Consider the following 21,560-nt stretch of genomic DNA (forward strand, 5'->3'; position numbering starts at 1 on the left):
AAAGCCTTATTCTCCAGCCAGTGGCCTGCACTAAGACTGGATCCATCCGAAAGTAAAAAGCCAGAGTGCAGAGAGGTCCTGGTCTGTGCAATTCCCAGGGAATGATGAGGGTCAGGGAAGGCCAGGGCTGGTCTCCAAAGTAGAATTTTTGGGTGGCAGTGTTCTACAGGCAATGATGGACCCCTGCATTACTATATCAATGTGAATCATTATCCTTGTGCCTCTCCGCTGAGATGCAAACAGGCTTAAGCTGTACAGTGAAGAGGTTCAAGTTAGACATTCACAAATGACTTGGATTGTAATGGAGATTAGAGCCTGTCGGGGGGAGCTAGGGCTCCTCTGTAAGCCTTTCAAGTCAGGGTAGACTGGTTGGCTTCCTAGTATGAGATGATGGCTAGAGGACCACCTAAAAGCAAGAAAGATTGGAATTCAATTCCTGTCAACAGGTTATCTCCTGAGCAACTGTTCTGTGTGTTGGATACGGAGAAACTGAAGCTTCTCTGTCCTTGGGAAATGTCAGCGGCTTGCCCAGGACAGGACTTGAACCCAGGTCTTCTGGAACTCTGAGACTTGTTTTCTATCCCAGACTCCATGCTGCCCCCTTTGTATAAGCTTGGGATAGAGATTCATCAGACTGGAAGGAAAACAGATCATCCATTCCAACTCTTCATTTTATAGAAGGGGGAGCTGAAGGCCTGAGAAGAAAACTCATGCAAGGTCACATAGGCGGCAGAGGGAAGGATTCGGGCCCAAGTCTTTGGACTGTGACCTCATTGCTGTTGCCAGAGCCCCATGTTGGCTGGCATCGTCAGTCACACAAAGGGGCCATGTTGCCTGGCATATTCAGTTACACGAGGGCACCATGCTGGCTGGTGTAGTCACATGAGGGTGCCGTGTTGTCTGGCACAGTCACACGAGGGCGCCATGTTGGCTGGCACAGTCACGAGGGCGCCATGTTGGCTGGCACAGTCACACGAGGGCACCATGTTGGCTGGCATAGTCACACGAGGGCGCCATATTGTCTGGCATAGTCACACAAGGGCACCATGTTGGCTGGCATAGTCACATGAAGGCGCCATGTTGGCTGGCATAGTCAGTTGCACAAAGGGCGCCATGTTGGCTGGCAAAGTCATTCATACTCTGGGGGAGGTGAATGAATGCAAGAGATGTGGTGGCTGGTGACCCACAGTGTGGCAGCCACTTGACCCCTAAGATGGCTGGAGCAAGACAGACCAGAGTCCTTAGCCCTACATTTGCCAGTCCGGGAGGTGTGAAGGATGACAGTGAGTGCAGACATAGTTAATCAGTAGCCACAAGGTCAGACAGTCAGTGTCAGTTTTACTACTTATTCCCTGTTAGGGGGCAGCAGTGGAGGATTTGTAGGGACTTGTAAAGACTTAGGAAAACATCAGGCTGCTCTATGAGACAGGAATCTGCAGGCAGGAGGGAAGGCCAGGGAAGACCAGGGAAGCAGGGAGCTGTCCTTTGGTAGGAAAGGGAGACATCTGCTGGCCCACAGAGGAAATGCAGTTTGGTAGCCAGCAGCTTTTTCTCTGTCCCTCCCCAAAAACACATCAGAAGATGCAGAAGCATGAAGAGTACTGGGGAGCAAAAAAGAGCTAGACGGCATGCAGGCCAGATTGAAGAGGGCCTTCGGAGCCAAGAGGGGAGAGGAGAGTTCAGACAGTAGGGAGCTTTTGAATGTCTTTGAGCAGAGGGGAGGAGGCAAATGATGAGCCATCCAAACTGGCATTTCCTGGTACCTGAAGACTACTGACCACTATCCTTGACTTTCTGCCTCTGCTAAAGATGAGCTGTGGTGATGGTGCAGGAGAAACCCCTAGGCTTCCACTGATTCTGTTCTCTCTCGTCATCCTCCCATGCTGCTGTCCCTGTCTGACTCCACTTAATGTAATAATCTTATGTGCCAGGCACTGTGCTTGGAGCTTTACAGTTACTATCTCACTTGGTCTTCATAACAACCCTGGGAGGTAGGTGCTATTATTAGATGAGGCAACTGAAGATGAAGAAACTGAGGCAAACAGATTAAAATGACTTGCCCAGAATCCCACAGCTACTAAGTGATTTGAGGTCAGATTTGAATTCAGCTCTTCCTGACTCCAGACCTGGTACTCCATCCACTGCTCCACCTAGCTGCCTGTACTGAGTTTTTCCCTAGACCAGATTTCTAAAGTAGCTGCCCCAACCCCAATAGCAGTACCAACAACAGCCACCAATCCCTACCACTTAACTTCAGAATACCCAGTTCACACCTGCTTTGTTTTCTGAACAATGAATGAAAGAATGTCTTCTGAATGAAAGAAATGGACAAAAAGAAATCTTTGCCTCTTTCCTTGAATCCATTGGCATTCATACAAAGTAAGGGGAGGGAGGAGGGACTAGGGGGAATGAATGGGAGAAACTCAGCAAAGCCAGTAGTGTGTGTGTGTGTGTGTGTGTGTGTGTGTGTGTGTGTGTCTTTAGTTCCTATCCTATCCAGCACACTTAAAGTCCTGAATCCAGAGCAGCCACTGGTGGCTTATTTATTGTATAATGGAAAAGATCTGCACCAGTCCTGGGTTCCAGCCCTTTGTCTATCAGTAAAATATTTATTCAGCACCTGTTATTCAAGGCACTGGGGGGATATAAAGAAACAATAACGGCATGCATTCATATAATATTTTATGGTTTACAAAGAACCATACATATGTAAGGGGTGCTCTTTTCAGATGTGGACTTTTTTCTCATGGAAATGGTTAGAAACCAGGACGTTTTTCTCATTCAATCTCCACAACAGCCCCAGATAGTAAGTCCTGTGACAGCTGTTATCCCACTTCCCAGATGAGGAAAGGATTAAGGCCCAAAAAGTCATCACTTGCCCAAGGATATCCCACCCAGTAAGTGGCAAAGATGGCATTTGATTCCAGATCTTGACTCCAAATTGTGCTGCTGTATTATTGATCATCCTGATACCCTGTGTTTGTATGACAGTTTTTTATAGTCTCTCCCATCACTTGATCCTTAAAATCACCCTGTGAGGTAGGAGGGACAAAGCAGAGTTTACTATCTCCATTTTTAAAGATGGAACCCGAGGAAATTAAGTGACTGAACTAAGGTCACACATCTTGTAAATGGCAGAACCAAGATTGAAACCCAGATGTGCTCAAGCATAGTCCAGTAATCTGATCAGAGATCAGACAAGAAGAGACCTCAGAGGCCCCCTAGTCAAATCCCCTCATTAATCCAGTGATCATCTTTTTTGTAGCTAGATGCTATAGAGCCCCCATGAGAGTTTATCACCTAGTTGAAGATAGAAGACTAACCATCAAAAGGAAAAATAACCACAGAAGACAATGTAGTATGAGAAGTAAGTGAGGTTCATAGAGGAAGAGATAGAAATCCCCATGGCTAGAATGATCAGAGAGGACTTCATAGAGGTTGGATTGAATTGGACCTTGAAGGATGGATTATGATACATTCAAATTCTTACCCTGTGTTGTAGATGAGAAAATGAGCTCAGGTTACAGGGCTCAAGTGAATGCTTGTCTACTGACAACACATAGAATGTGCATGAGCGGCAGACTTTGCAGGTGGGGAGAAAGGAGAGACGATGAGGAATGCCATGGGGGAGTCACATAGTATGAAAGTAGACCCATATTGATGGAACAGAGGGTCTGCAGAATGGAATGAGCAGTAGAATAGAAGAGAGTTAAGGTGAGACAAGACTACACTAAATTTAGAATGTGAGCACTCAAGAAACTTCCCCTCATCCATAGGGTCTTAGAATTGAAAGGAAAATGGTCCAACTCTTTCATTTTACAGATGAGGAAAACCAAGTCCCATGAGGCAAATTAATCATACAGGTATAGTTAGATAAGAACCAAGATTTGAGTACAAATCCTTTGAACTCCAAAAACCAGAGCTCTACCCAGTAGTTCAGGCTGACTCTGGGGTGGGGAGAGGAGGGGGATGAAAAAGCAACTAAAAAGCACCAAGCTTAAAACAGGATTTATAGCTCTCCAACCTTAAATGGAACCTGGATGGGAAGGTTTCATTTTTAAATCACCTGTGCTCAGGAAATCAGGTGGCCTGCCCCAACCACTAAACCCCTGGTAACTTAATTGCTTTCTTCCCACCTTCCCCCAAGGGATCCCTCCCCGCTAACATTTTTCTAGAGTACTTTGCATCTCTCTTTTACCCCCTTAGTACATAGCCAATCCCCTCCCATCACATTGTACCTACCATTGTCATCTGTCATCTTAATACCCACTTAATTGAATTTCTCCTACTTCCCCAGTTTCCCTCTGATCAAAGGGAAACAGGAAAGGGAGGGGGGAGGAAGGAGGGAGAGAGGAGAGAGAAAGGAGAGAGAGAGCGCGTGTGTGTGCACATGCATATGCGTGCGCACGTTGGGTGGCAGAAAGCATCAAGATGTCAGACAATAAGCTGCTGCCACTAGAATTGTCCCAAAGATGTTTTTGGCAAGTCTACGAAAGATGAGCTTACACCCTGGTGTTTTCATTCAGTTACCAAAAGCAATCATTTTACATCTTTTAGTAGTAGTCCAAAGAGCATTGATTATAAGAAAGCAAGATATCAGTCTCAAAAAAGATGATAATAAGAATAATTCATATATATGTATATGTATATATATGTATTTTTGTGTGTGTGTATAATGTTAGCTCATTTGAACCTCACAACAATCCTGAGCAAAAGGCATAAATAAGGAAACTGAGGCCCACCGAGGTTAAGTGATTTGTTCATACATAGCTCCTTACTTGAACCTGGGTCCTCTGACTGCCAACTCCATGGAGGCTCCCAAATAACACATTAAACATTTGATGGTGGGTGAGCTTAAACAAGCCAGTCCACCTCTGTGGGCATTAGGTTTCTCATCTGGAAAATGGGAATGGTCATACTGATTCTTCCTGACTTTTGCGTGAGCATCCACTTTGATCACAGATGAAAAAGCTAGAAAAAGGACAAAATGTATGGAGTTATCCAGCCAATGGAGGAGGTGAAAGCAGTCACATTGACACACAGAAGGAAAAGGGAGAGTGGGGTCTGGTACCTCTGGTGACTGGCATCCTCCTAGAGACATGAGCACTCCATTCTCCTTTACCTGATTGAACAGTGTCTCCGGCACATGACAAAAACATTTGGCAACAATTTGTTTGTCTTCCAAGCTTTCCATTGGGGAGAGAGAATCTATTGAAACTATAACCAAATTCCAGCTTAGGAAAGTCTTCTTGCCCTGCCCCCTTCACCAAGTAGCTGTCCTGGGAAATGTTTGAGAGAGAGACTACTGAACCCACTGCTACCTTGAGCAAGTATAAACTTGGGGGCTCCTGTGATGTAGTGCAGAGAGTAAAGGACTCATAATCAAAAGATCTGGGTTCTAGTTCTCACACTACCATGCACTAGCTGAATGTCTCTGGGTAAATGATTGTTCCTTGTGTACAACACAAAAGTGACAGCCTGCAATGGATTAGAACAGGGGTGTCAGACACACAGCCCATGGTACTCTGGTTTGGGACCCAAATCACATCAAAATAGAATTGGGATGTGTTTAATAGAAATACAATAGGACATAGACAATGTTAATAAGTCACTGTAGTACACAGGGATCCTTACGTATGATTTAGTTTCCATTTGAGTGTGGCACCGCTGCGGTAGAGAATATTCGGATTTGGAGCCAGAAGACTTATGTTTGGATTTCCCCCCTTTGATTTACTGATTTTGCGTAAGTGATTGGCCTTTGTAGTTCCAAGGTTCATCTGTGAAATGGGAATAGTAATATACTGCTTCACAGGGTTATTGTAAGGATCAAATGAGGTATGTGTGAGGATGATTTATAAATTGTAAAGCACGATATATTTCTTTTTTTGTCATTGACACCCCCCCACCCCCGCCAAAAGGGGAATGATAAAGCAGGGCTTTATCAAAAGATATCATGCCCCGTTTTCTAGTCTATCAGCTTCTTTTTGGATCCTAACTGTCATCTCATATGTTGGCTCTCACCCCCCCCTTGGCATCATCTGCAGATGTGATAAGCGCGCCATCTATGCCTTTATCCGCACACCATTTCTCAACTCCAAGGATTTCAGCTAGCTGTCTCCCATCCCCGGAATTCTCTCCCTCCTCATCCCCTTCTCTTGGCTTCCTTCAGGTCTTGGTCAGGGCCCATCTTCTACAGGAAGCCTTTCTCAGTCTTCCTGAAAATGAGTGCCTTCCCTCCGAAACTCCCCCCAGTTGATATTTTATGCACCTTGTTTACACATAGTGGTTTGCATGTTGTCTCATCTCCCCACTTTAGATTGTGAGCTTTGAAGGCAGGGACTGTTGGTGTGTGTGTGCGAGAGAGAGAGAGAGAGAGAGAGAGAGAGAGAGAGAGAGAGGTTTTGCCTTTCTTTGTATCCCTAGCACTTAGCACAGTGCCTAGCACACAGTAGGCATTTAATAGGTGCTTTTTGACATGACTTAAAAGTAGAGGATTAGGCTTGTTCAGCACAATAGCAGAGGGTAAAACCGAGGGCAATAGGTAGAAGTGACCAAGAGACAAATTTAAATTTGCTCTGCAGAAACAGCTAACTCTGTCCAGAGTTAGAACAGCTTCCCTCCAGATCTAGTAGGTTCCTCGCTCACTCGAGGCTTCTCAGCAAGAGCTGGATGACTCTGTGCCTGGCCTGTCATAGAGAGATTTCTTGCTTGGGTACAGGTTGAACCGGTTAGCCTCTGAGCTCCCTTCTAATCCTGGCATTCTGGGATTCTGAGAAAATCAACCCACAAGAGACAGATTACTTCCTTGGCACTTTGTGCTTCCACTCTCACTTTGATCGTGCAAGAGACAGACGTATGAAGAAACCGTCCTGTACCTATGCCATTGTTAGCTCTTGGGAGAGAAGAGGGGAATAGTTACGGCCTCTCCCCTTAGGGTGTCTACAGCCTAGTTAGGAAGAGAAAATACCTATTTTATAAATAAAAGGTTAAGCAGCATAAAATCACAGATGGAGAACTGGCCTCTAAGGCAGGACCACCTGAGTCCACATCGCTCTAACACATAAAGGCTATGGGACGCTGAGTAAATCACTTAACTTTCCATTGCTCTAGAGTCTAGACAACTTTTAAGACCATAAGTTTCAGACGAGATGCTGACCCATATCTGTAGAGGGACTTTTTTTGCATAGGAATTCCTTATACCAGTGGTGTCAAACTCAAATAGAAACAGGGCCGCTAAACCATATATAAGGATCCCTGTAGGCTGCCATTTGTCTTAGAAAACCACATGTTAACATTATCTATATTCGACTGTATTTTTATGTAGTTTGTTAGATATTTCCTAAATTCATTTTAATCTGGTTGGGGCAGCACTAGGGAGTGTCCTGAGCATTACGTGCACGGTTCACATCTCTGCTCTATACCTGTGAAATCTCGGGTCCAGTCTCTTTCCCAATGAGTAATGCAGACAATACTGGCTTTTAGGAGATCAGTGTGGGTGGGGCCAGTACAGTCAAAGAAGGATCCCTTAGAGAGATGGACCTTTAACTAAACTTTGAGGAATAAGTAATATTCAGATAAACATAGAATAAGTGAGTGCCAGCTATGAGGGGAGGAAGCCTGGGCATGCTTTCGGCTATCTTCCCCTCTCACTTAGATGCTTTATTATCATCAGCTCTCCCCCACCCTTTTGGCCCCTAGGATTTACCCAGCCTCCCATTAGAGAACTGAAGGGCTTTCTTCCTTCCGGTCCCAGGCAGGGGGAAGGAGAGAAGATGGAGACAGAATGATTCCACTTCTACTAAAAGCACATCCCGACTCTCTCTCCAAAGCCACTTTTTATTCTTGAAACATTTGCTACCAATACCATCCGTTATTGGTGTTAATGGCTATTATTCACCCTGTTTTTACACCATTAATCTCTCAAGTTTAAAAATGTCACCTTCTCTGCCATGCCTTTCTAATCAGCCAGACATTTTATCCTTTATAGATTTTTTTAAAATAGCCCATCATTTTCTACCTGAAATAGTAATGTTTCTCCTCCCAACCCCACCCCCTTCCACCCTGTCCTTCCCATTATATCCAACACTGGAAAGGAAATCTTGACAGCCCAAGCCACCTGCTTCCCAATTTTTCCCACCAGAGACACTCTCTAGAAGTCAACTTGTCCATTTCCTCTGCTTGCAAAACAGATGGTAGCTAAAGCCTCATGAGCTGTGATTCCTATTTTAAAAGACCTACTGGGTGAAAGTCTTGCTTTGGATTTCTCTTCCATTTGTGAATTTGCTGCTGGGAGGTTCTCTGCCCATCAGAGCTGAATTCCTCCTTCTGTCATTCACTCTGTCTGAGCCACCAGAGCAAACAAGTTGCTTACAAGCTAAGACCTTGGGCAAGGGGTTAAAATACACCATGGAGACATCAAATCATAGATTGAAAGCTAGCAGGGACTTTAGAAGCTATAGTCTAACCTACTCATTTTATAGATAGGGAAACCAAGGCCCTAAGTGATGAAATGCATTACCCAGGCTTACATAGTAAATGTCTGAGCAGGATTTGAACCTAGATATTTCTAGCCTCTACATAGCATGCATGCTTGCTGTCATCAACAAACTTAGATTGTCCAAAGTTGGACACTCTGGTATCATCAGTATATCCAACCGGCCATTCATTAGCCAATCAGCTAAGTGCCTTTCTGTATTTTGCACTGTATTAAGTTCTTTGGGGAATACAGAGTTTCCATCCTTAAGGAACTTGTAGCCTAGTGGTGGATACATGGGAAAATGTAACTAACAGAGTACAAAGGGCTGGGGCCTCCGGGCCAATCAACACGGGACTGAGAGGGAAAGAGGCTAGAAGTCACAAGTCAGAGGTAGTCAGGGCTGGGAGAGTCTTAACACTCAATCTTTTAGAATAGTTTTTGTGTACCTTTATGTCTTTTCTCTTTCAAGCTCAACAGGTGCTAAAAATGTTCCCTCCCTCCTCACATTTTCCAGGAGCATTTTGTTGGCATTTCATTGGATGTTAGGACTTAGAGATGGATGAGTTGGAAAGAATCCAGTCCATCCTTCTCATGTTACAGAGGAAGAAACTGAGAGGGGAGGTTACTTGCCCCAGGAGGCCTTATCATGCCATGAAAAGTGCTTTGAATTTAGAATTAGACCTGGGTTCAAATTCTGGTTCTGCAGCCCATCGCTTGCAAATTCTATGGGTGACAATTTCTTCCTGTGATAAATGAGCAGCCGAGACTAGATGAATTAAAAAAGATGAAATAGATCATTTCAGTTATGTGAAATTGGAAAGCTTTTGCAGAAAGACAATTAATAAAGTAATATAAGAAGGGAAGCCATTGCCTGGGAAAAGTCTTTGTATCACCTGTATCTGATAAAGGTCTGATATCAAGGCTATATCAGCAAGTAACAGAAATATATAAGACCAAAAGCCTTTCTTTCAGTAAATTAGTGGTCAAAAGATATGAACATTTCTCAAAAGAAGAATTGCAAACTATTAACAACCATATGAAAGAATGCTCCAGGGGCAGCTAGGTGGCACAGTGAGTAGAGTACCAGCCCTGGAGTCAGGAGGACCTGAGTTCAGACACTTGACAGACTTACTAGCTGTGTGACCTTGGGCAAGTCACTTAACCCCAATTGCCTTGCCCTCTCTCCTCAGAAAGAAAGAATGCTCCAATTCATTAATCATAAGATATGCAAATTAGAATCTCTCTAAAGATTCATGTCATACCCACAAATTGGCAAAAAATTATATAAATTGGAAATAGTTGAAGTTAGAGAATTTGGAGGAGGATGGGCCTTCTTAGTGAAAGCTTGTTGGAACTTTGAATTAATCCACCCATTCTGAAAAGGCATTAGGCATTATGCAAAGGAAGTGATAAAGAAGTGTAAACCCTTTGACCCTGAGATTCCCCTGCTAGGCATCTACTCCAAGGAAAGATTATTGACAGAAAAAACCCAAACCTTCCTCTTTCCCCATTCACCAAAATATTTATTATAGCACTATTTGGTGGCCTAACAGATAGAGTGCTGGCCCAAGAGTCAGGAAGACCCGGACTGAAAGTTAGGAAAACCTGAGTTCAATCCAGCCTCAGGCACTTAGTAGCTTAATAACCCTGAGCATAGCTTCTAAATGCCTAAATTCGCTCATCTGTAAAATGGGTGTAGTAATGACACCCACCTCACTGAGTTGTTATGAGATAATATCCTTTGCAGTTCTTAAAGTGCTACATAAATGCAAGATGTTAGAATTATTATTAATGAAGAAGTGGAAATAAAGTAGATGTCCATCTAAGGGGAATGGCTATACAAGCTGGGGTCTGTGAACGTGATCGAATATTTCTATGCTGTAAGAAATGGTGAAGCAGAAGAAGACATATGAACTGATGCAAACTGAAGTCAGCAGAGCCAGAAAATCAGTATACCCAGGAAGAGGCATGTGAGTAGAAAGAATGACTAAATAATTTAAATTGTCATGAGATTATTAAGACCGAGCTAGGCACCAAAGACAAGGTAGAAGAAAGTGCTCCCTCCCATCTTTGGAGAGGTGGAGACTAGTGGGTTCTTTGGATGTGTTAAACAGTTTTGCTGAAGGTTTCTTTTTCTTTATTATAAGAAAATACAATGTATTTTCCTCTTCCCCTCTGGGAGGGAGAGGAAAGGGGGATATCTTGGGAAATATAAGTAGTGTAAGAGCAAAAGATTAAAAAAAATCCACAAACAGATGCATTCCAGTGCTCTCTTTCCATCCTAAATTTCTGCTCCTGTAATATATGAAGCTAGTAAAGAACAGAGCGGGGATTCCAACTTATGTGGAAATGTATGCTCCATTCAGCACTCTTTCTACTATACCCACAGCTATCTCTCTTTGGCCCCCATCATACCCCGCCCCATGATATTACACCTATCTGTTCACTTTTCTTATCTCCTCAAGTAAAACATAAGCTTTTTAAGGACAGAGACTCCTTTTTTGTGAGAGGTTTTTTTTTTTTTTAAAGTTTCCCGGTCACCTAGACCAGCACCTTGTACATAATAACGTCTTAACGTCTGTTAAATTGAATTGAGTGGAAGCGAATCTTGTGTCTCCCATTGTATCTTGAATGTGATAGCTTCTGTTCAGATGTTTGTTAAATGAATGGTGGGGGAGGGGAGCTGAGGCTAATCACCTCAAGCATCAACAATTTAAAGCTAGAAGAGACCTTCAAATCATCTTGTCCAACCCTTTCATTTAACACATGATTAATAACCATTGATGGATGGAGGAATGAATGAGGCTCAGAGAAAGGTTAAGTGGCCATGGTCATATACTTAGGGTCTGAGCCAGGACTTGTCTACACTTTTTTTTCTGAAGTATCCTGGTAAGTGAGGGTAGGGCAGCGGGGTGGGGGGTCTGAAATGGGAGCATCGTCTTCCCAGCTAGAAGATCTAACTGTTCAATGAAGGTTGGATCGAAGTAGGGTGGGAAGCCTTGGCTGGGTTTGTAAACAGCGACCTCTGCTGGTTATTTAGAGTAAGCAGCGGGTCTTTTGTCTAGACTGAAACCTCTCTCTCTCCTGAGGAGAGGTGGGAGATGGGAATCATGGCCTGGGGGACAGAAGAGCCTAGGATTAAGGCATTTGTTCCCCCCGGCTGTCTTTGTACCCTCACCCTCGAATCCCCCTCCCTGTTCGGTTGTATTTAAAGGAAGAAGTAGGCTTCCTAACCCTCAGTGTTTGGGGACCCTTTTGGACAGGAAGGCTTTGTTTGACAGGTCAATACATCTGTTACCCTCCCCCTTAAAGCCGATAGACTGGAGCCCACTAAATCTCATGAATATGTAAATAAGTCCTCCTTAATTAGTGCCCAGGGCCATAAACACCCCTGGGGAGTGGAGGAGGGAAGGGAAACTTGACTTTGCATCAGAAAAGGGGGCGTTCCCTCAGGGCAGATTTGGTGGGAGAATGTTCTTCTACCTCCCCTCTTTACTCACCTCCCCCCCATCCTCCCTCACCCCCTGGCCTGAGGCTTGTAAACTGACTCCAAAGAAGGTACCTTCGAACCATGTCCGACTTCTCAGTCCCACACTTTTCAGTCTTAGGTAATGGTCAGAGAGCCTTTTTCTTGGCAGTTTGGGAGGAAACCCAAGAAATAAAAAGATACAGGCCCAGCTCTCTGGGGCCTTCTAGTCAGCTGGGCAGATAGGAGACACATGCATTTAAATGCAGGCCCTTATCACCTCTTGACTCTTCCTAGCCTCCAGTCTTTACCCTTCCCTTATTCTGTCTGGGTTAATGTTTCCAATTATCCTTCCTAACCAGAGGCTTTTATCTTTTCCCTCCCCAGCCCAGGAAATGAAGAGCTTCCTATATTCTTTAGGATACCATTTAAACTCCTAAGGCTGGGGGTGTTCAAGGACCCTCCGCCATCTTGCCACATTGTACTTCTCCAGCCTTCCTCTGTCTTCTCTCTGAAGAGGGTTTGGGGTGAGGGGTGCTCAACACCCCAAAGTACCGACACACAGGGTCCTGCTGAAAGAATTAGACTCAAGCTTTCTCAGATAAGGGAAAAGATAAAGTTTATTAAGAGTTAGCCAAACAGGCCTGCCCCAAGAGATCCCACCCCTTGCGACGCCTGCCCGTAAGGAAAGCGGGCCAGATCAATCTGAGCTAGATTGGACCTGACCACCTTCATGGAGGTGAGATGGAGATTATATACACAAAGATTGTGGGAGGCATTGAGGGGTGGTCTGGGGTGATGGAAATGACAGACAATAAAGGGCTAGGGTAACAGAGCTAGGGTATAGATATTTTGATCAGGATTAAGGATGGGAAACAGGATTAAGGGTGGGAAACAGCTGGACAATAGAGGACTGGGCAAGGTAGGCATTTGGGCCTAATGGTTATAGCCTCAGGCCAAGGCCAGGTCGAGTGGGAAGATTCAAGGAGAGTTCAAGGGTTCAAGGGGTTCCCAGAGACTGTGCCCTCATCATCTCCATCTCCCTCATCTGATGAGGGCACAGTCTCTGGGAACCCCCTTGAATTTGGAATACAGTCTCTGGGAGCCCCCTTGAACTGTCCTTGAATCTTCCAACTGGATCTGGCCTTCCCCTAAGGCCACAAGCCTCACATTATCATTAGGCCCAAATCTCTACCTAGCCTCACCCTTTATTGTCCAGCTACTTCCCCACCCTTGATATATTAGTATCCATGCCTTCAGCTACTTCCTATCCTTAATTCCATTCTCTAGGTTCCTGGACTCTGATCCCACCTTGTCCTCCTTAGACTTCCCCTAAGATCCTCCCTAAACTCCTCCTCTAGTCACCCCAGACCACCCGTCAATCCCTCCTACAATCTTTGTGTATATAATCTCCATCTTGCCTCCATGAAGGTGCTCAGATTCAATCTAATTCAGTAGATTGAATCTGGCCTGCTTGTGAAAACAGGCGTCACAAAGGGTGGGATTTCTTAAGACAGCCCATTATGATGAATCCCTAATTAACTTTGTCTATTCCCTTGGCTGAGAAGGCTTGAGTTGAACTCTTTCAGCAGGACCCGGCGTGTAGGTATTTTGGGGTCTCGAGCACCCCTAGAAACCTGTGGTTCCCCAACAATCATCATTTACAATAACCTCTTCACAGCCATTCCCTTTCTTCCTTCAGGATTTAGCCGTAAAATCTTTCCTGGTAAAGCCGACCACCACTGTCCTCTGCTAAAGCCCTTGCTCCCCGATCTCCTTGGATTCATTTTGTTCTCTGCTAAACACATATAAGTTTTCTTCTTTAAAAGAGTGTAAACTCCGTGAGGGCAGCTAGCATTGACTTTTTGTGCCTTTGTATCCCCAGTGTGAAGCGTTGTGCCTTACACGGAGGACTCATGTCAGCATATCATTATAACATGAAGAATCATGCTATTCTTCCCCCCACCCGAAATGGGACATTCTAGCTGCTCCAGCTGCCCAGAAAGTGTGTGTGTGTGTGTGTGTGTGTGTGTGTGTGTGTGTGTGTCCCACTTTTCAAATGAGCCTTTGTCAAAGCCTATGCAGAAGCTGTGACTAGAGTCTGCTATACCTACGTACCCAGGTGTCCTTAAGTGACTTGAGGCAGTGTCATTGCTGTACCAGAGTTACAAGATTTGGGTTTGTGGGCTTTCCACCCTAGGGATGTTTCCTGTTTTGGGAAAGGGAGGGAAGGTTCCTATAGGAGGTGACTGACGAAAGGGGTCAGATCTGAGTAGGAATAACCCTGAGTGACAATCTCCTCTCTTTCTTGCTCTTCCCACAGGCTGGAAAACGTGAATGGCTTTCAGGTAGAAGGCAAGAGGAGACAATCAGAATGAATTCTATGGACCGGCATATACAGCAAACCAATGACCGGCTGCAGTGCATAAAGCAGGTACCACTGGACATTGGCAGGCAGTTGGAGACATAGAGGTGGGGGTGGGGGTGGCAGCAGAGAAGGAGAGAGGATGTGGACATGGAGCTCTGTGTCTTTAGGACTGTGTAGAACAGCAGAGACTCTCAGATATGTGGGTAGTGGGGAAGGATGGGATTCTCCAAAGCTTTCTATCTTTCCTGTCTGGAGTTGTTTAGCACCAAGGACAGACATTGGTCTGAAAGGGTACAAACCGGGCAGGTTCCATGATATGGGACTTGAGGTGGTGGAAAGTTTTCCTTATTCAGAAGGAAGGAAGTGACCTGTTTGGCATGGATGGTGGCCACATTCCATCTCTAGACATCAGAGAGATGCCAACTAGTGCTATGGGGGCAGTGCTGCCAGGTATTACTTTCTCTTGACCACTCACGGCATCGTAGGATTCCATTAATAATAGGTCCTTCTGGAACATTTAAAGTGGAATTTGTTTCAACAAAATTTGCTCTATGAAGAGCTTTTTTAAAAAGGCATCAATTAAGTAAATTGAAGCCCATTTATAATTCTTCTGGGATAATGTAGATACTCACCTGGAGGTTATAGGACCTTTCTTGCATTCAAGGAATTCGAGGCCACCCTACCCCGACACTCCCAACAAGGTCTTCTCATCTCCGGGCTGAACATTCCACACTTCCTTCAGTCCTCACTCATACGGCAGGTCCCCAGGCCTGGGCATCCTCTTCTGCACATGCTCCAGCTTGTCAATGTCTTTCCTGAAATTGAGCATAGTACCCCAGATGTAGTCGTCCCTTCCAGAGCAGTATACAAGAGGACGATCATCCCTGTGGTTTGTACCCCATGCATGTATTAATGCAGCCTCTGATTGCCCTATCTTTTTGGCTGCCAAGCCACAACCTTGACTTATTTTTGAGCTTGTGGTCCCACTAAAATCCCCAGATATCTATTTTTATGCAAACTTTGCCTATTGGTAGTTTGTCTGCCACTGAATTTATTTCATTTCAGAGGTTATGCCCTGTCCATTGGGTCAGCAGAGGTCTTCCCTTGCCCTGACCACTCCCTATTAGGCAGCTCAGACTCAGTAATTATAGGACATTGTGGAGGGAGAGATGCCTGGATAAGCCTCTCACCATAGCACATTATCCCTGATGTGAAGGAGAACGTGTGATAGTCACAGAATAGCTTTCATCTCCCGTGCCAGGTTTCTCTGGTTCTACCAGCAGGATTTAGACATGCCTCAGAATGGGCACAGCATACAGTAAACCAGACACATTCTCCCACCCACACTAGCTATATATAGATGGATGTCTAACTCTGGAGGCTTCTTCTACAGCACACCCACAGTAAGCACCCCCAAAAGAGATACTCTTTCCCTCAATGGAAGGCATCAATTCATATAACATTGATTGTGGTAGAGTAAAAGAGGACAGGGCTGGAGGTAGGAGAAACCTGGGTTTGAATCCCAACTGTGACATGTACTGGCACTGTTGACCTTAGGCCAACTGCTTAATCTCTATAAGACTCATTTTACTCAACTGTAAAATGGGAGTAACCATGCCTGTAATACTTTCCTCACAGGGTTCTTTTGAAGATTCAGTGACACTGTGTGTGTAAAATATGTTTTATAAACCTTAAAGTGCTATAAAAATTCTGCTGTCACACTGTTATCTATGGAATATGCCAACTCCTATACTAAGTGCTAGAGAGGATTCAAAATTTTGATAAAACACCTGCCCTGAATTTATCTTTGTAAGTAGCTGCAGAATCTTAGGCTGGGGAGGGGCTCAGATACCACCCGGTCTCCCTCTTGATGAAAGGACATCCAACCTCCACTTGAGAATTAAAAGAAGCTCAAGAAGCTTTCCTCCAACTTAGGAAGACTAGAGACACACATTTAATTAAGACAGAAAACACACAGATAGACAATCAAATGCCAAACTGTACAGTCCAAAGTAGAAGTACTGGAAAATTTCAGAGGAGGAAGTAAGGTAAGCATAGATTACAATAGTCGTAGGAGACTGCAAGGAGTACACATACATACATACATACATATATATACACACACACACACTCTCACAGACACACCCTCCCTGTGTACTAAGGGTTCTTGGGGTTTGTGAAGTTGTGTGTGCATACACATGTGTGTGTATATACATACACATGCAGGCACACATATGTTGTGTGTTTGTCCTTTGTTCTCAAAGAGGACCATGACATCAGAGGAATAATGACATGACTCGTGGTTGACTTTGATTTGAGTGAGGGAGGGCTGTGGTATGTGCATATACTGTGTGTGTGTTTATATGGTTATATATTTATATATGTGCACAGATACATATATACACATAACTTTCAATACATACGTTGAAATGCATAGATATATATTGATAATTCCAAAATAGCACATTTCCTTTGTAATTCTTTGTATTTTATTTGATGCATTTAAAAACATTTATTCAGAGAAGGGGTCCATGGGCTTCACCAAGCTCCCAGAAAGGGGGAAGGGCCATGACACAAAACAGATTGAGGACCCCCATACAAACTCCTCCAATTGGCTTTGAGAACCCTTGGGACCTTTTCATCCCTTTGGAGTCTGTTTGGGGCAGATAGGCTATTTTGGACACCAACACACATACACAGGTGGAACATTTAAAAATGAATAAGACGAATGAAAGATGACTAAATTACAAATTGCCTCCGCAGTAGTACTCCAAATAAAGGTATGATCATGAGTAGGGGGGAGAAGGAGAAATCAGAGCAGACTTCCTGGAGGAGGTAAATTTTGACCTAGAAGATAAGAAATATAGAAAGCCCTCAGGAAAGTTTTGGATGTTTTCTTTCAGTTTGCTTTATTTGGAGTTTTCTACTGCCATGTCAGCCTCCCTGTCATCCTCCTTCCTCATGTCTTTCCTCTTTCCTCCCTCATGTCTTTCCTCTTTCCTCCCTCTTCTCCCTCTCTCTCCCTCTCTCTCTCTCTCTCTCTCTCTCTCTCTCTCTCTCTCTCTCACACACACACACACACCCCTGCCCCAGGCCTATCCAACTGGTGGTTCGTCCCTAAGAGAGCAGGGTCCTGCAGGCAGCCAGTTAGCAGACCAGAATGAGGCCTGGGCCTGGGTTGGGACTCAGTATGCAAAGCTCTCGCTAAGGTTTATACCCTGTGGAATTGAGGCTTCTTAGTGGGAATGAAGGATGTGTGTCCTCTGATTATCATCATGCGAAGGCATTTTCAGATGCTTGCTCGGGGTCTGAGGAACAGGAAATTGAAGAAGACTCTTCACAGATTGAACAAAGCCCAGAGCAGCTTCCCGAAAAACCACTTATGCCTTTCCTTGTGGCAGATCAGCCAGACACTGCTCTTTGCTGGCTTGCTGGGTGGGGTTGGCTCCCGGGGTTGGCTCCTGGGGTTGGCTCCCTGAGCTTCCTTCCCCTTTCTTCCTTTCGCTTTCTTTCCTGCCCTCACTTCCCACCCCCAGCCCCAGAGAGGCAGGACAGGTCCCAGGAGCCTTGCTTCCACACTAGTGACAATTCAGTTTGCATGGTCATCTTCCTGATTGTTTTGGTTTATTTTTTTTCTTTGACCAGAACTATAGCTTCTTTTTGACCCCCCCACATTCAGCTTTGCTGTTTGGGGAGCAGCCCCCAGAGGAGATTGATAGCCTGCCTAGTGGCATTTGGAAAGGAAAAGAGATTGGATTTTCTCCAGTTTTTGAGGCTGATAAAAAGGAACCTAAGTTTCAACCTAAGGTGGTGGGCTACACTGTAAAGGGTTCGGGCTTTGAAGTCAAAGAGGCTGGGTTTAAATCCAGTCTTGGGTCTTTCACTTATCTGTGATGATCCTGAGATACATGCCACCTTCCCATGCTTCCCACCCACCCTCTGGCCCCTAATATGGTATTCTGTAGAAAGGCAAATCTATAGACTGAGTCATGTTGTTTTCAATTATGTCCGACTCTTTGCGACCCCATATTGGGTTTTCTTAGCAAAGATACTGTAGTAGTTTGCCATTTCCTTCCTTAGCTCATTTTACAGATGAGGAAACTGAGGCAAAAAGGATTAAGTGACTTAAGTGACTTGCCCAGGGTCACACAGCCGGTCTGAGGCTAGATTTGAACTCATGAAGAGGAATCTTCCTGACTCCATGCTTAGTGCTCTGTGCACTATGGCGCCCCCTAGCCTCGCCCAAGAACCAGAGGATCATAGATTTCAAGCTGGGAAGGACCTTAAGGCCATCGAGTCCAGGGAGGCCCAGAGAGATTGAATGACTTGACCACGGTCACACAGCTAGGAAGTGTCTGAAGCAGGATTCCATACTAAGCCTGTCTCTCAGAATGCATGGGGTTGGATTGGATCATCTGAGTTTGCTCCCTAAGGCTTCTTCAGCATTCCCTCCTTAAAGATGAAGAGGTCCACTCTCCACAGGAAAGCCTCTGTTTAGAATTTTAAAGTTGGGAAAGGTCCTCTTTGGTCCCCTCCTCCTAGGCCCACAATCTCTTTTCCTCCCCACCTTTTAGGGGCTGCTCTCGATAGACTTTACCCTACCTTCTGATCTTTTCCACAAAATCCGCTGATTTGCCAGGAATGACAGGACATAATAACAGCAGCTGACATTTTTATGCATTTTATACACCTTATCTCCATTAAACTTCTCAGCAGCCCTGTTTCCATTTCACAGAGAAGGAAACTGAGTCTGTGTCCAAGAAGTTACATGACTTGGCCCAGGTCACAGAGCCAGCAAGTGTCTTCAGCGGGAACAAGAGAAACTCATTCACACACAGATGCCAGATTCTGATAGAATACATTGCCCTGGGGCATTTAAATTTTAATCAATCCTCCAACATTTATTGAGCCTGCCGCTGTGTGCCAGGCTTTGTGGCGGGCACCAGTGGGGGACGTGAGGCAGCTCAGGGAATGCTTGCTCCGAGCCCTGGGAATCTGTGATTCTGTCTCTCTCAGACTTGCTGCTTTGAGAGTTCATAAAAAGCTTCATTTTGGAAATATGAGGGGCAGGTGGAAAATTAAAGAGAAAAGCCCAAGTGATTCCAAGGTAGCCTTCATGCGTCTGTTTCTATTGTTCAAGGCTGGACTGGAGGCTGACTGTTTCCTCTGAGTACTTTCTCCCTTCCAGGAGAGGGGGCTTGTTACGTAGGTCGGGTAAGCAGCAGGAAGTAGCCTCTAGTCAGGGTCAGACCTCACTCTACCAGTCTGAATCCACAGAGCAGATAGGGGCAGAAGCAGGGAATACAGTTTAGTTCATTGCATCTTCCTGGGACCCTAACTGTGCTGGAGTTTCTTGGCCAGACGGAACAAACTCCCTTTCGTTTTAATTCAACCAAAACATGGCTGTGATTTAGGTAACTACTTACTCTGCGATTTTGAAATGTTTGTGATTTCATCATTGTGTCTGCCTCCCCCGTTCGCCTTTGAAGCCAAAAGCAATGTAGGCGACACCAAAACTGGTAAGCACAGAGTTCTTATCTTAAAGTGCCTACAGGTTAGCCTCAGATAACCTTGGATCTCACATCTTGTGGACATACTCACAAGATACTTACTAACTTTTTTTATTGAATCTGTGATTTTTTTCTGTGTAGGGAATTTTCCATGACGGACTTCCTCTATCAATTCAGATCCACACTTTCTCTGCAATTTGTAATCTTAGAGAGGGCCCTAAGAGGTGAAAGTGTTTGCCCAGCATCATACCGCCTGTAGCCTTCTGACCAAGGCCAACTGGTCTATCCACTATGATCAAAACTTAAATTTCTATTGTACTTTAAAACTTTCCTAAGTAGTCCTTCAAGGTAGAAAGTATAACTATAATTATTCCCATTTTACAGATTGGTAAATTGAAGATCAGAGAGATTGTGACTTGCTTGTAGTCAAAGGAATTCTAAGAACTGGATTTAAAACCAAGATCTCCTGACTCCAAGTCCAGCATTCTTTCAACTGGACCTTCCTGTCTGGCCCTCAAAGATTTTTCCCCTAGGACTTCAGTCTTTCTTTAGCAATCTGGCAGTCCCTCTCCTTAGCCTCTCCTGGAGACATTAATTTGGAATTCCTTGCTATTTCTTTCTGGATGATTTGGTTGCCTAAAGTCTGTTCGTTAGCCAGTGGTGAAATTCAGTTCCTTTCCTCTCTTGGTCAAGGCCATATCATCTAGACATAGTCTCCAACAGTCCCAAGGGGGAGAGTTAGTCATCATCCCTGGAGTTAACTTTTGCTAGGGCTAAGAACAAATGACCATTTCTTCCTGTTTCTAAGCCCTGGGCCCATGTCAGATGCCCCCACTAAGTTCCTGCTTCCTCTCTAAGAGAGGTTTCTAGCTCTTGGTTTATTAGCATAGTAGAAATGATTGACACTGTCTCAACCCAATGACTGCTCACGCCTTTGGACTCTAGCTAGCGGCTCCACTTGCTTCCCCAGGGGTTCTCTTTGATGGTTCATCACTCAGGTGCCCTCCCAGGGAAATGACTTTTCCTGAATCCTATCATTATGGTTTTATAGCATCAAAACTACTTTAAACATACAGTTATAACAGACAGTTTCTACCTTCTATAAGAAAAGGGTCATTCTGTCACAACCTCCCAGCAGGATTTGCCTTTTACTAGCTCAAAGGCCTTAAGCGAAAGGGATGAAACTCCTGTGTGGCATTTCAGATATCAGTGAGCAGGTAAGGGAGGGATACTGTCGGGGAGGGGAGGCCTTCCAAGACCAGAAAGCATATTAGGAAGACAGCCGCCTGTTCATCTTACTTGTAAGTCCAGCCTGTAGAAGGGAAACTGAGCTCACCCAGGGATGATTCATGCAATCATCGAGTGAGAATTTAAAAGGACCTTCAAGGCCTGATTCAGTTCCTTTATTTCACAGATCAAAGGAGGCCCAAAGAAGTAAACTGACTTGTCCAAGGTCACACAGAGAGTGCTGGGATTCAAACTCAGGTCCTTTGACCCCAGATCCAATGAGATTCCTATTAGGCCGCACTTCGTCCCCAAGAAGTACTCAGACTTGAAATCAATCCAAACCCAGCAAGCCGGGTTTCAAATCCCAGCCCTGACACTTGTTAGCTGTATGATCCTGGAAAAAATGACTTAAACTCTCGGGGCCTCAAAAGGTCAATCGGGTTAATCAATCAACATTTATTAAGTGCCTACTGTATGCCAAAGACAAAAATGAAAACAGCTTTTGCATTGAGA

General features: G+C 44.7%; 1 protein-coding gene across 4 annotated transcripts in view; it reads left to right on the forward strand.

The window, feature by feature from the left end:
* ZMIZ1 (zinc finger MIZ-type containing 1) overlaps nucleotides 1-21,560 on the forward strand; it is a 441,312-nt gene that overhangs the window by 232,520 nt on the left and 187,232 nt on the right. For all 4 annotated transcript variants that reach the window (XM_036734708.1, XM_036734709.1, XM_036734712.1 and 1 more), the window contains exon 6: nucleotides 14,266-14,376. In XM_036734708.1, coding sequence (XP_036590603.1) covers nucleotides 14,317-14,376 — 60 coding nt within the window. In that variant the 5' untranslated portion in view covers nucleotides 14,266-14,316. The remainder of the gene's footprint in view (nucleotides 1-14,265; nucleotides 14,377-21,560) is intronic.

This window comes from Trichosurus vulpecula, chromosome 8 (genome assembly GCF_011100635.1).
Source record: "Trichosurus vulpecula isolate mTriVul1 chromosome 8, mTriVul1.pri, whole genome shotgun sequence".
NCBI lineage: Eukaryota > Metazoa > Chordata > Mammalia > Diprotodontia > Phalangeridae > Trichosurus > Trichosurus vulpecula.